Genomic DNA, 15,315 nt, shown 5'->3' on the forward strand with positions numbered 1-15,315 from the left:
TGCTAAATATTATCCATACAAACATGAGCTTTTACTTTGCCTGTTTTCCACTCTTGCCATTCTCTAATAGATGGGTAATACTGCTATTCAACTGGTTCTGAGAGGCATAGCTAAAGGGTGCAGAGTGTGGTAGCATTATCAACATGACTACCAGGTCAGAAATGTGGAATCTTTGTTATCAGACTGACACCTAGAACTCACGCAGCCTTTCCAAAGATCTTTTAGAAAGAAAAAAATCCTCCAGAAGTGCTTCATTACTGAATTGTGCTTGTCAAACACAGATAACATTTGTGGCTGTAACTGTGTCCACACCTGCTGTGAAAGTCGAGTGGGCTGGCTCTATCAGATAACACGGCTAATTTAAAAGACTCCCGCTGTTATTTACTCCAATGTCATGTGCCAACACAACAAAGCCCAGTTATCTCAACTTTGGTTCCACACACGATGGCGATCTTGTTGATAGCGCAGCAGCTTCATTGTGGTCAAAACACGACTCTCATGCCTCTCTGAAAACAAGGCAGTGAATCAGAGGAGGTAAGCTCCCTGGTGCGATTCACAAATGCGTGCAGACGACAAGAAAGCTGGAGCGGCACTGTTATTCCTTATTATCAGATTATTCCAATCAAGAACTACATTTTGTAATAAGTTGTTTTTTACTTGAATAATGAAGAATGAAAATCTAAAAATAATCATGAAACTCAGAGGTCACCTGTGGTGGGATGACACCTCCGCAGATGACGAGGATGTCTGGCCTGTTGAGCTTCCGTAGTTCCTTGATGAGCTCCGGGACCAGCGTCTTGTGTCCTGCAGCGAGTGTGCTCACCCCGACGCAGTGAACGTCTGCGTCGACCGCCTGCTGGGCCACCTCAATTGGAGTCTGTGCACCACAAACACAGAGGGGGAAAAACAAAGAAAATACGAAAGAGCATTAGACCCAATGAAGGTCTTTTAACAAATACTTCAATGTAATTTTTATTTGCACGCTTCCTTGCAGGACTTTCAGTAGTCGATTAAAAAAATATATATATATAAAATTGATAATTAGGAAGTTACTATATTACTGTATTCTATTCTGCTTGGTAAATACTGTATATAACAACAGTTATGTGTTCATAGAGGACTTTAGCTTATGAAGCAGGTTAAAAAAACAGCTACTTCATGAGTTGCATGCTTCAGTAACGTTGATAACTTATAAGTCGCTTGCAGATTAAGTAAAAAAGTGTTCTTTGAGTGTCCTCAACAATGCCTCAGAGATTTCAGATAAGTAAAAATCCTGTTCAAAATAATGCTCTCTTCATTCAAGAATACAGTACATCACAAGCAACATCGCTGATGCCCGACTTGACTTTTAAAGTTGTGCGCTCCTGGAATCGTTTGTTAAAATCTTCATGCAGTATCACGTGGTGCTCAGGAGTTATCCTGACCCATCATTGGCCCCAGCACTTTTCCCAAGGCCATTGTTTTGGAAGCACTGTTGAAAATGACGGCCGTAACATGCAAATGCATGTTGTACGATATTTCATTATGTATTTACTCATGTAAATGGAGTGCTGAGAGTAAGTCAATATATTTAATTAAATGAAGAGCAGCAGTTGTGTATTTTTTTGAATAGCCAAAAACATTTTTAGACCAGTTTAAGAACATTTCACATCACAATGTCAAAAGACAGCAAACTTGAACGCCAAGTTATTCTAAGCCATATTTAGCAACGGCCAGTTCTCACAAAGAATACGGGTTTATTCTTCTTCAGAAGTTGCATCCAACGTTGTCTGGTCGACATTACATTTGTAAATGTAAACTTTCAAAGTTAACTTTTTTTGCCTTAAAATAACACCCATTTCCAGTACGTGGTGCAGCCATCCCCTCAAGCAGCCTAGCTCTGTGCTACGCTAACTCCGTAACCCCCACATCTGGCTTGCTAACACCATGACAGGTTCTGCAAAGAGGTTACTAGGAAATCCATTGTGTAGTTTTAAGTTGATGAGCTAATAACCTTCCTGCTTTCTCACCATATTCATAATGACTAACCCGAGCTTTTAATAGTTGTTTTTCAACTTTGCCTGTCAACAGTAGATCATACTCCTTTTGCAGATTTAATCTTTGTTTTTGAAGTTCAGGAGATGGTATCGTTGAGTTTTGTAAATCCAAATCTCTGATTGATTTAATGAGTTGATCTTGTTTCTCTCTACGTAATTTATTTTGCAAAGAAGAAAAAGCTATAATTTCCTCCCCAATGACGGCTTTAAGAGTCTCCCAAAGAAGAGAAGGGGATACATTATCTTTTTGGTTATGTATAAGAAACTCATCAATAACTCTATTTATCACATCACAAAAGATCCCCAAGCAGAAGGGAATCCAACCTCCATAGGGGACAGGGTTTTTTGTAAGAGATTAAATGATAGATCGAAAATTACTGGGGCATGGTCAGATTCTACTATTGCAGAGTATTCTATGTTAGCCACTGAAGGAAGGAGAGTTTTATCAATAAAAAAAGAATCTATTCCAGAGTAGGTCTGGTGGGCATGTGAATAGAAAGAAAAAATCCTATCAGTGGGGTTCTTAAACCTCCAGGGATCAATACATCCAACCTGATCCATAAAAGCCGACAGGGTCTTCGCCATTTTCAAAGGCGGTTTTAAAGTAGGGTTGGATCTATCCAGAGTGGGATTAATTAAGCAATTCAGATCTCCTCCAAATATTAAATTATGAGAGTTTAGGGTAGGAATATTGGAGATAATTTTCTTTATAAAATTTTGAAAAAGTGAAACTGAAATTATAATATAAGACCTGTTTGGATCTGAGATAATGTCTGCTGCAGTAAATTGCACTTTTTTATGAAGAAGAATGGCCACCCCCCCTTGATTTACTATTAAAAGTAGAGTGAAAGATTTGACCAACCCAAGGTTTTCGTAATCTCACTTGGTTTCCTGTGGATATTATACATCATCCTTCATTTGTCTTGCAGCTTTATATTTTAACCATGTATAGCCATTGTCTGAGGTGACGTAGGCAGCAAATGACCAGTTTCTAAAGTAAAAAAAGCACTCTAGAGTTTCTGTTGACTGAATCCATTCATTTGTTCTAACAAGATCCGCGAAGCAGCAGCCACGCGCTGCAAACGCACCCAAAGTGGCCTTGGCTTGATGTTTGACACTAACCTGAAACAGTGGGCCGATGTCCACGTCAAAGCCCAGGTCGGCGAACCCTGTGGCAATCACTTTGGCTCCTCTGTCGTGACCATCCTGTCCCATCTTTGCCACCAGCAGACGCGGGTTCCTGCCCTCGTGTTTGTTAAATTCTAAAACTCTTAAGATTCAAGAGAAAAAACAAACTTAACTTGGCTGAAATACAGGAAACAATCCACCATGATGATCCAGATGCTGTTTATTTTTATGTTCTACCTATTGTAGGTCAGGGCGATCTCTTCATTCTCCCCATACTCGCTGCGGTAAGCCCCGCTCACCATCCTGGTGCTCGCCTTGTGTTCACCAAACACTCTCTTCATGGCGTCAGTAATTTCACCAACGGAGCATCTGTAGAGAGGAGCAGACAGCGTCTTCAAAAATACGTTTTTATCATTCCAATGATAATTAATGCAGTGCAACCAACTCATTTTGCATGCAGCGTGCTTCATTATCTGTACGTTTAATGCACCTTCCTGTATCTGAAAGATTCACAGGTCTACTTTACCACAACTGTTGCATTGGAGTAATAAAACAGCAACAATCAAGTAGCTTCAGTATAATTTGTAAATGAAAAGTGAAAATGACAAAGTTTTGGTAATATGAAAGTATACAGCATTATATATATATTGAGATAGATTCAAGGTCTAACAGTCTTAAACTGGCATGGGATAGATAGACTCATGTTATACATCTCACGTGGAACAAGCTGCGATACATCGACTATATTCGATGTATCGCCCACCCCTAATCAGATGTGATTGAAACCTTCCCATAGAGCATGCATTTAGCCCTCTTGAATAAGCCCGGTTATTTAAGGAGCGGCCACATGACAGCCTCGGTTATCAAGAATAATTGACCACAAACATACTGGTCAAAGTTCAGTATGAACAGAAGAGCTTTTAAGAAAAATAACCACAATGATCATGCTACTGACGAGTGAATGTGTGTAGGATAAGATCACAGAGGACGCTATAAGAGGAGACACTATTTATGAGGCCGGAAACCTACGAACCATTATCACAAGTATGTCTGGTATCTGAGGCTAAATCTATGCAAACAACAAAGTGGTCTTTGCAATTTGAGAGTATCATGACTGTGGGGGGGTCTGACCTGGCTCGAGCTGCCTCCACAGCCAGGGCTAAAAGGTTGCCCTCCCTGGTTCGGGCGCACTCCTCGATGGCTGCCAGGCACTTCATTGCTGTCTCAGGGTCACGAGTTTCCCTCACCTACAAGACATAAACATGGCATTCAAAATTTGATGGAATTCTCTAGATACAGAGTACATGACAATGTCAAACCTTTTTACATTCGTATTTACTGTTTAACCATGAGAATTACATCAAACAGCTCATAGACTTTCCTTGCAGCAGATATTTGGTTATTAAATGTATATTTACTAAATTCAAGTTTTACTAAGGCACTGCCTGTTCTAAACATCCCTGTGTATCACTGCACTTCGGTGGGCCCTTAAAACAAGTGTGAGGCAGATAAACGGTTCTCGAGATATGCGTTGCAGATGGACGTTCAGTTGTTACATATATCTATATATCGGCCAATATATCAGTATCTGAAGTTTTTTACTCCCCAATATCGGTATCGGCATCAAGCCCATCCCCACATCTTGTGAGTCCAGTTGTAGAGTCATGAAAACTGATTCAGTATCAGTTCTTCAACTCAAGAAGACTCTTAGATGAGAGGTGAAACAAATAACTACAATCTAGTCGATTCAGCTCCTCTTGTAAAACCATGACCTGGATGACTGAGAATCTACACAGACATCACCTTTAATTTCATTCTGCTCCACAGATTTGGCCGTCATGTCCTACGGCATCAACACTTCCCTGTTTCCAAATGTAATCACATTTTCATGCACATTGACCTTTCACCACAGGCGAGTGAACCCAAGATACTAAAGTGGCCAATGACCGCAGGTACAGAAGTGTTCTCCTGTCAGTTCCAATACCGTATTCTGAATGGCTTCCAGCGGGGTCAGTTCACATTAACGTTGTATGTATTTACGAAAGATCGAAAGGAAGAACACTTGGACAATGACAAGTTGACTGCTTGATTTTTACAGAGGGGAAACCATCAAATACAATGCCAGGTAAAAAAAAAGTTTGACCTGGTGTGATTTTTCCTGAAACTACAATCACATACATGCAATTATGTGACTATCACAATTTTTTCTCAATATTCTGTTGTCTTTTCCTGCTTTTATCAGCACTTTGGTTTGTGGTATTTTTTGAAAGTTTCATTAAAAAAATATATTTATCTTTTAGGTTGTATTGGTTTAGCTAGAAGTCAATTAGGAAAGATCACTGACCTTTTTCAGTTTTTCAACCTGCTTCTGTCGTACAGTAGTGTTATCTATGGCCAGCACCTCGACACTCTCCTCTTTCTCCAGACGATACTTGTTCACACCGACAATGACTTCTGATCCTAAAAAGGAAAGGACAAAAAAGGAATGAACAACAAAACCAATAGCAAAAACCAATAACATCTGGACCAAAAAAGCGTACATTTGTCAACAACGTTTCAGGATTGTTAGAGAGAAGACAGAAAGAAAGAATAAATCTTTACCAACAAGAAAAAAGAAGCTAAAATTGAAACTGAACACATCACATAACAGTAACCAACAAGTGAATGAGAAACATTAAAGACAGCGTAGGCTCTGACCTTATCACCCTTAATCCCTTCTTCTCCTTTAAGTCTGTTCTCACCTACATGCTCCAGTAACCCCTCAAACCCTTCACCTCATTCAAGTTATCCCCACTGAATTTGAACTTAAAAGTACCCAAAGTAAATTTGGGTACTGAATACAAAAAGCAGCATGGTGCTTATAATTCTCTATGTTCCCAAATAATAGTGAGCAGTGTCACAATCTGAAATCTATGTGGCAAAGCTGAAAAAATTCAAATTCATCTGCCAGCAGCAGAGACATCACCGCTAGTGGGAATCAGAAAGCCAATGAATAACAATATGGGCAGGTGTCAGGGGGATTAGAGAGAAAAGCTCGCCAGTGACTCGTGGATCTGTCCAGATCCATCACAATCATTTGTGGCTTTAGGGGTCATTGTAAAGTTAATTTCAAAGACTCAAATGAATTTCCCCGTAATAACATGTCTCCTCACACAAGGAAAAGAATACACAGAGTCAGCTGGAGTCAAGCTGTGATACGATCCATGCCATAGCTTTGCGGTACTGGCTGACAGTTTTTCAGATCTGGTCTTTGGGTTCTAACAAGGCCCATGTTCAGGTTAAGTGCACTTACAATAGGTTTAAATTTAAATATTTTTGCAGAAAATTTGATCAGAATCTTAGTAGTCACAGCTGCAAACTAAACATCACATTCAATTCACACTCAAATCAGAGCACGACTAGTAAATACTGGACGAAAGTGAATATTTAAACTTATTATAGTTTTACTTCAGAAGTTAACTTCTTCAAAGGTTTAATCCACCCTTAATCTTTTATGGCAAAGAGGACTAATCTCCCTAGCTTGAAAGTTTAGACGATACCGAGTATTAGGAAGTTTTAAAACTAAGGTTTTAAAAGATAGGAACCAGCAGCCATAAAGCTTGTTAAGAGGTATTCTGGAAAAATTAAAATAAAACTTGGTTTGTGGAAATACTCCTTAAGAGCAAAAATCTCAGGCTGTGTTGCAGTTTCTTCAAAACATTCTATGAAGGGAAGATTAGGACAATAAATTCAACCTTTCACGCCAAACTTGGTGAGAAATGTGACCACTTTAGATTAATTAACAGCAATGTCCCATGCAGGCCTAGGTTAAGACATGACGTAGAAACTAGCAGAGGAGCAGGACGTATACATGAATGTATATCTGAGTGGTATACCTGAGTCAATGCGGGCCTGTCTACGTGCTGCACATTCTTCAATACGAAGTTTTGGAATGCCCTCTGCCACAGCACTGGCCATGCCTCCCATCTCTTCAATCTCTTTAATGAACTGTACAAATGAAAACACAGGTTGTGAATGAGTTTCTATGATGATGCATTACTTATGTAGTCACTTCATGTATTATGTTATTAACCTCACTAAAACTCAACAGGCAAGATGGTTCTAAAACAATATTTGAACAAAGGATTTCAAAGAGAGAAATTAGACCTAAGCTGTGTGGCATGAGTCAATTTAAGGGTCGAAAAAACCCTCCTTAATTTCAGAGGAAGCCAAAGCAGTTGACAAACCTTCATGGCTGTGTTGTACACGTCCTCTGTGAGAGACTCCATCATGTGCGAGCCCCCCCAGGGGTCGGCCACGTTGGGAATGCCCGACTCCTCCTGGATGATGATTTGGGTGTTCCTTGCAATACGAGCGCTCTTCACCGTGGGCAGGCCCAGGGCTTCATCAAATGAGTTGGTGTGGAGTGACTGGGTGCCCCCGAACACAGCCGCCATGCCTTCAATCACCGTTCGGACCACATTGTTGTATGGATCCTACGAAAGGCACCACAGAAGAAAAATGTAACTGCTGTCCATTCAGGTTAACTTTAACACTTTGTTAAAATTCCTATATGACCATGACTTTTATTTACTTGTTCGGTGAGGGACCAGCCTGAAGTCTGGCAGTGTGTGCGGAGGAGAAGAGACTTTGCATTCTTGGGCTGGAAGTTGTCCTTAATGAGCGTGGCCCACAACCTCCTGGCTGCCCTCAGTTTAGCAATTTCCATGTAGAAATTCATCCCAATGCCCCAGAAGAATGACAGTCTGACAGCACACACAACATAAATTGCAAAAGAGAAAAGTAATCAGTCAATAAAATAGAAAGATAAATGGGAACTGATATAAATTTTGCAAAAAAAAAATATAAGCCAGTGCAGTCAAGCCTTTTTCAGACATTAACTCAGGAGGATATCTTCATAATTGGGTCCAAACTTTCTCTGGAGTTTGCCTTTCAAACTTAACAACACAGCGGGAGATTCTCTGCTCAGACACAACAACAAAGAACCCTCCAGAGCACTCAGGTGAGGGCAGCAGACAAAAAAGATGTAAACATATAAATTCTGCAACGTAGCTCACATGTTTTTGTTTGCAGCACATCTACGCTGGCATTAGCCTTATCACCAAAAACACTCTTTACATCTTTGTCAGTATTCTTTTTTTTTGGGCCTCAGTCAAGTGTTAGAAAGATCATCAACACGCACATATTGCCTATTGTGACGTTCTCAATTAAGTTGTTTGCTCAACCTACAGACACAAACCTAAAAAGAAACTCAGTTTTCAAAGATAAATGACAAAGAGAAGCTGTAAATCCTGCAAATATGAGCGAAAGGCAGAAGATATTGCTCAGCATTGCTTCACTGCCTTCGTTTGAAAACAGCTGAATCAATTAATTGATTTTCCGTTTCAGCTCTAGAATAAAAATGTGCTAACTGGACAACTGAGAAAGCATTTGCCTTCATTTTGTGAAGAAATCACACAAACCACACTGCAGAAACGATGTGCTTTGCTCCTATGACGGTTCACTGGAAGCCCACCACTGTGGCACTCTGACATCGCAGTCAATTGTTCAGTCTTTGCGCGAACTCAAGCGTAAGTACAGGCCGTGAGTCGTGCAAATTGGCTGTAGCAAGACATGAAAGCTTGGTTGAAAGGTTGAAAAGCCTCCGTGTCTCAAAAATAAGTGACATCTTTGAGGGTGACCTGTGTGTGTGAAATCATTACAGGGAGTAAAGGTCAGGCCCTCGTAACCTCGCAGTCATCAAAGTGATGAAAGTACTGAGGACGTAATGGATGTAGGAGGCTAGGGACAGGAAGCACGACATTTTATATTTCCAATGAACAGAAATAAGGTAAAGCCAAAGAGAATCACATATAGAGGATGTATTATGGGTAACTCCAAGATTATGGATCACGACGAAAGAAATCACGCGTAATCAGTGCGTAATATCTGGTGCGGCTTGATTTAATTAATATTGCTTATTAGGGAGGACAACTGAGAGAGTAATTTGGTAAAGAAATCACACAAACCGCACTGCAGAAACTCTTCCCTTTGCTCCTTTGACAATACACTGAAAGCCTTAATTGAATTATTTGGCTTTGGCTGTGGCTCCTTTTCCACTGGTCAAAAATCCCACTAACATCTGTCTTTTTTATGCATTGGGAACAAAATCAATCGGCATTCACTCTGATTAGACACAGGCTTTAATCCGATTGGCACTGATGGAAAAGCAACACCCGGCTAATTTGACAGAAAGCAAAGCGAGACAGCACCTCAGTTGTCAGTGTGGTTGTGACGTTGAAAATGACAAAGGGGGAGAAAAAAACATGGCATTGTTTGATCTGGCTAGCAGCTTTTCAATCTGGCTTTATGCTGGTCTGAGTCCCATCTGCTGGTTCAACAAATAAAGGCCCAGGTAATTGTGAGGCGGGACATTTTGTTGTTACGCATTAGTCAAACAGTAGTTTAGGAATGTGGTTATGTGTCAGGGAAATGGACACATTATGCATCTTTTATTATTATACATGACCATAGTGTTATTTCAAAGGTGGCAGACCTGAGAGCTCATAAGATTCATCAACAATGGGCGGTTTTATGCTTTGTGTTGAGTTGGCATCAAAATGACTGGAGATAACGTGAACTGTGAGAGTTTCTGCTCCAATGAATCTTAAATTTATAATATTATTTCATTGATCTGGCCAGAGTCATAAGCAACAAATATGTCAATCAATTACGTCAATCAGAATCTTTCACCTTCACACCTTGCTTAATATTTTGTACCTTGGGGCAAACTCATCGATGGTCAATCCTGCTTTCAGACCAGTGCGGCAATACTCGAGGCCATCAGCGATGGTGTAGGCCACCTCCAGGATGGCGTCAGCTCCAGCCTCCTGAAGATGGTATCCACTGATGGATATCGAATTGAACTTGGGCATGTGCTGTGAACATGGTTAAGTCAGAGAATCAACAAAAGTATCATTTAATATGTAACATTGAAAACGTATGAAATAGTTTTCGAGTACTGTTTGATGAATGCACATGAACAGGTGAAAGTTAGCCGGTACATACCTTGGAGGTGTAAGCAAAGATGTCGGCAATGGCGTGCATAGATGGTTCCGGGGGGAAAATGTAGGTGTTGCGCACCATGAACTCTTTCAAAATGTCATTTTGTATGGTGCCTGTCAATTTGGCTTTGGACACACCCTGCTCCTCTCCGGTCACAATAAACATTGCCAACACAGGGATAACCGCTCCGTTCATTGTCATTGAGACAGACATCTTCTCAAGTGGGATTTCATCAAACAGCATCTTCATGTCCTCAACTGTATCTATGGCAACTCCGGCCATGCCGACATCTCCGTGGACGCGGGGGTTGTCTGAATCATACCCACGGTGTGTCGGGAGGTCGAAGGCAACAGAAAGACCCTGCTGTCCGGCTGAAAACAGAGAGCGAAAGAAATTGATGGTTCGAGGTGGGAAAAGGAAGATGGGCGGCGTGAATGTGCATTACAGATGGGGTATAAAAAAACTACTTAAAACTCATTGCTGACAAAACAAGCAAATAAACCATGTGCAGTTTCTGCTGCAATAGCAGTCCATAACAATTATAACCACAAAATAAATAATTTGTTAATAATCTGTGTATTGACCAGACTCTATGTGATTTCACCAGTTTGTCTTGTACCAACCAAATATGAAGAAAAAGCTTCTTGTCAGCACCACTTTAACAACCCTATACTGTCAATTTTCCCAGTATAGACTTGTTAATGTTTTACTTTGCCTTAATTTTCCTTTTTGATTATTGGAATAAGCTGACTTCTAATTAGAGCATATGGAAAGCAGCTTTTGTTCCAGTTGTCTAAATTGCTGAACACCTCTCGAGGCAAAATGGCAGATTTCAGTTCAAGAGTAATTAGGTGTAGATTTGAGACTTCCTTGTTTGCCTTTGCAAGCTTTGGTGACCTTAAAGGTTACAATTCTTCATCGAGGTTCTGCAATAGTTTTGAATATATGACAATGCTACAGTAGTTTTTGTCTTTTTATCTTAATTTAATTTATCTAGTTGTACAATCTTTTTATTTAAATTTCATTAAATTAAATGTGTAGCCTCTTGTATAATAAAACAAATCTATAGTTAAATTTATGTTAAGTATGAATGTGAAATACTGTCCCTCAAATTTGTACTGGTGCAAAGTCAGCTATTGTATGTGAATGAGGTGATACCAGGAGATGTAAGTGACTTTGTGTACAGTTCCGATGTGTAAAAAATTATGTCTCACAAAACACAAATGCTGCCATTGTGGAATAAGACGACGTCAATGCACAAAAGATTGAATCTATAGTGTTCCAGCTAAAAATGGAAAAGTACATAACAAATCTACCTTTAATATTATCTTTATAGAACTTGTTGCTCTCCTCCACGGTGCTAAATCCAGCATACTGCCTGATTGTCCACGGTCTGTTGGTGTACATGGTGGGATATGGCCCTCTAGTATAGGGAAACACTCCTGGCAATTCATCAGCACCGCCAGCTGTGTCTGCTCTGGTGTACACAGGCTTGATGTTGATTCCCTCCGGCGTGCGCCAGATCAGATCAGCTGGGTCCTTCCCCTTGAGCTGTTTCTTGGCCAGAGCAGCCCATTCAGGATGCAGCTCAGTCTGGTCCCGCCAGGGCGTGGACGTGTGGATCAGAGAGCGGTGTGTGCATGTGCAGACAGAGGCTCTAGCCAGGCGCCGGGCAGCCAGCGCTGCACATGCCCTCTGTGCGGTCAGCATGTTCCCTGTTGGCTCGATCAGACGCACATGGATCACCTGAGGAAGACATGAATGAACAGATATGAAGCAGTGAGCTGTTAGTTATGTTTGCATGTTAGCGGGAGTGTGTTTTTAGTCCAAGTGACTCTAAGCAAAAAACAAATCAATTTTAGAATTTTGATCAGAGATTAAGTCTTGTTTTAAATTTGATGATTTGGGTGATCAAGCAGCTGCCCATTTGACCCTCAATTTTCAAAGTGTCCTATTTTTTGCTCGTCTTCATGGCTTTCACGTGGCTTGAATGTTCAGTGGCAGAAGTACAGGAACTTAAATTCACTTCTGGAGAAATTCGATTATCCTAAACGGTATGATGCTTGTAAGATTCCATATTTCAGTCTGTTTGAATATGGGTTGCTATAATTATGCTACAAAATTATGTTGGAGTATTTCTTTCCCTCTCGCTCTCTCTCTCATTCTGCAGGTATTTCTGACTCCAGAGCTGCAGGATCCAGATCTCAACCATTATTTTGACTGTTAATGTAATTATTATTATTATTACTACTACCACTACCAGCAACTGGTGCACAACTGTTCCTGGTCTCTCTCTAATCCCTCTCCCCCTCGCTCTTCTTTTTCCAGCCACCTTTCCTCTCTCCCCTATTTTTCTGCACTCACCCCAACCGGTCAAGGCAGATGGCCGCCCAAATTGAGTTTGGTTCTGCTCCAGGTTTCTTACTTTTAAAAAAAAAGGGAGCTTTTCTCTCCACAGTCGTTAAGTGTTTGCTCGTTGTGAGAACTGTTGGGTTTCTCTGTAATATTTTCAGGTCTTGGCCTTCATATGTCAAGTGCCTTGACATTAAGAATGTGGTGATTTGGCGCTGCAAAAATAGAATTCGACTGAATTATAGGTTTTTACAATTTTGAGCACCTCTCCCTGTGAAGGTCTCTGCACGGCACTGTTTCTGCGTCAGAAAGGCAGCCATCAATTCCGCATGAATGTCATCCAAGCAGCTTTTCTTTCAGACAGAAATTTACTGTCAGCGTCGGTTCCGAGCTCGCTGACACATTAGTCTGCAGTTTAATTTGGTGGGAAACTACTTTAATGTACCGACCACTACCTGTTACAGACTACTTCAATATGTAAGAAAACAATCATCTAAAAGAAACAACAGTGGCCATCTGTTACACTGTTCTGTTTACACTGTGTATATTCTGTTTACAACTGTGTATATTCTGTGTGCACTGTGTGTATTCTGTTTACAGCTGTGTATATTCTGTGTGCACTGTGTGTATTCTGTTTACAGCTGTGTATATTCTGTGTGCACTGTGTGTATTGTGTTTACAACTGTGTATATTGTGTTTACAACTGTGTATATTCTGTGTGCACTGTGTGTATTCTGTTTACAACTGTGTATATTCTGTGTGCACTGTGTGTATTCTGTTTACAACTGTGTATATTCTGTGTGCACTGTGTGTATTCTGTTTACAACTGTGTATATTCTGTTTACAACTGTGTATATTCTGTGTGCACTGTGTGTATTCTGTTTACATCTGTGTATATTCTGTGTGCACTGTGTATATTCTGTTTACAACTGTGTATATTCTGTGTGCACTGTGTGTATTCTGCACACACTATATAAACTACTAAACTTATTATGAATTGTACTGATGTCTATTTTGTGACTGTCCTCCTTGCTGCAGCATCACATAATATGGAATCATCTTATCTTCACTCATGTATATTGACAGTGCATTAGAGACGGTACAGCTACTTCCCCTGTTTCACAGTCAATGTGAACACAGTTGAAACAGGCTTGAACACAGTCAGCAGGACAGATTACACGTCAGAAACATAAAAGCGAGGGCGTTAGCTCCCTTGTGACGTTTCGACTAGCTAACAAAACCGACAGACACGACACATTTGAGGTCACGAAAAGGAGCTGGGTGGTTAGATCACTGCGGGCTACTGACCTGACTGTTCCAACGAGATGTAACAGAGACAATAAGCACAACTTTAAATTGCAGCAACGTTAACTGCGCTGCTAAGCTACGCACTTGTTAGCTAACATCAGATGTAGCATCGCTACAGAGGTTAGCAGGGGGGGAGACCGAGACGACAGCGACTGACGTGAACCGCGCTGCTAAAATGCCTCCCAGCACTTTGGGGTTTTTAAATGTTTCAGGATAATTTTCTGACCTTGTCCTGTGTTGTTCTCTCATAAGTTCACTAAAGGCGTGTGTCCGTCCGACCAATGAAGTTTCACTACATTGACATTCGACCAATCGCGTGCTGCGAACTTCGACCTGCGACACCGGAAGTAGATGTCAAAGCAAAGATTGTTGAATTTAGTGGAGATAAGCAACGTGGGTTATTGTTTGTGTATTTTCACAAGTGGGTGTTTTTAATTATACACAGTGACGTAACTTATATGGAAAATACATGTTGTAGCCTTTTATTACAGACACATCGTTTTGCATTACAGATTCCATTCAGAGCAAGTAGGACTTCACTCACTGCTGTTCTTCACTAGGCTGCTGATGACCTTCACCACCAGGAGGCGTTGTTCCTGTAGAAGCTCCTGTCAAGCACTGGCTCTCTTAAGGCATGCCCTCTATTATTAGTCAGAATGGCACAGTTTAGCAAAAACCTTCAGCAACAGTCCCTTAAAATTCCATCAAGCTGCACCAAACTGCACACACTCATCGATATCAGTCCCCTAAATGTGGCTGATTTTTTTTTTAAAGATCAATATCCATGAATTATTCCCTACGTAACTGATGAAAATTACAAAAAGAAGATCCTAGATCTGCCCCCACCAAAATTTCTGTCTTGGCCCATGTCCCATCCTTTCATCAATCGATTTAGTAGTTTTCACGTAATCCTGCTAACAACTAACCAACCAACCGGACAGGGACGAAAACATAACCTCACTGGCTGAGGATTTATTTGCAGAGCACATGTCAATTTTTATTCCAGAGTTGATCGATAAACAGTCAGCAGCTCCACAGGTGAGCCGCTCACCACAGAGAGAGCTACCGCCAATCCTGGTCCATCATTCTCAGATTCCTCCTCCGCCTTATATCTGTTTATTTTTGTCTTTCGTTGAAATTCTGTGTTGTAACTCCCTCCTGTCCCTCATTATCTCATGTGGATGCACCCAGGGGCGCTGCAAGGATTCCCAGTATTTCAGGTAACAACACACACACACACACACACACACACACACACACACACACACACACACACACACACACACACACACACACACACACACACACACACACACACACACACACACACACACACACACACACACACACACACACACACACACACACAGCCCAACCTTTCTTGGACAGGGGTGAAATCACAACCTGCTTGGTGGAGGTTATAACACACAGGACGCCGACTTCTCAA

General features: G+C 40.9%; 1 protein-coding gene across 3 annotated transcripts in view; it reads right to left on the reverse strand.

The window, feature by feature from the left end:
• Window positions 1–14,234, reverse strand: part of mmut (methylmalonyl CoA mutase) — a 16,688-nt gene extending 2,454 nt beyond the window's left edge. Inside the window, exons 1-12 of one of the 3 annotated variants that reach the window (XM_035144468.2) lie at window positions 14,095–14,234; window positions 11,525–11,954; window positions 10,212–10,579; window positions 9,924–10,081; window positions 7,738–7,909; window positions 7,391–7,639; window positions 7,040–7,151; window positions 5,509–5,624; window positions 4,296–4,411; window positions 3,402–3,533; window positions 3,159–3,306; window positions 710–877 (exon numbers count right to left, since the gene is read on the reverse strand). In XM_035144468.2, coding sequence (XP_035000359.1) covers window positions 710–877; window positions 3,159–3,306; window positions 3,402–3,533; window positions 4,296–4,411; window positions 5,509–5,624; window positions 7,040–7,151; window positions 7,391–7,639; window positions 7,738–7,909; window positions 9,924–10,081; window positions 10,212–10,579; window positions 11,525–11,918 — 2,133 coding nt within the window. In that variant the 5' untranslated portion in view covers window positions 11,919–11,954; window positions 14,095–14,234. The other 2 variants (XM_035144470.2, XM_035144469.2) reach the window with 2 other exon arrangements.
• Between the last annotated feature and the right edge of the window lie 1,081 nt (window positions 14,235–15,315).

Source organism: Hippoglossus stenolepis, chromosome 20 (genome assembly GCF_022539355.2).
Source record: "Hippoglossus stenolepis isolate QCI-W04-F060 chromosome 20, HSTE1.2, whole genome shotgun sequence".
Classification (NCBI taxonomy): Eukaryota; Metazoa; Chordata; class Actinopteri; order Pleuronectiformes; family Pleuronectidae; genus Hippoglossus; species Hippoglossus stenolepis.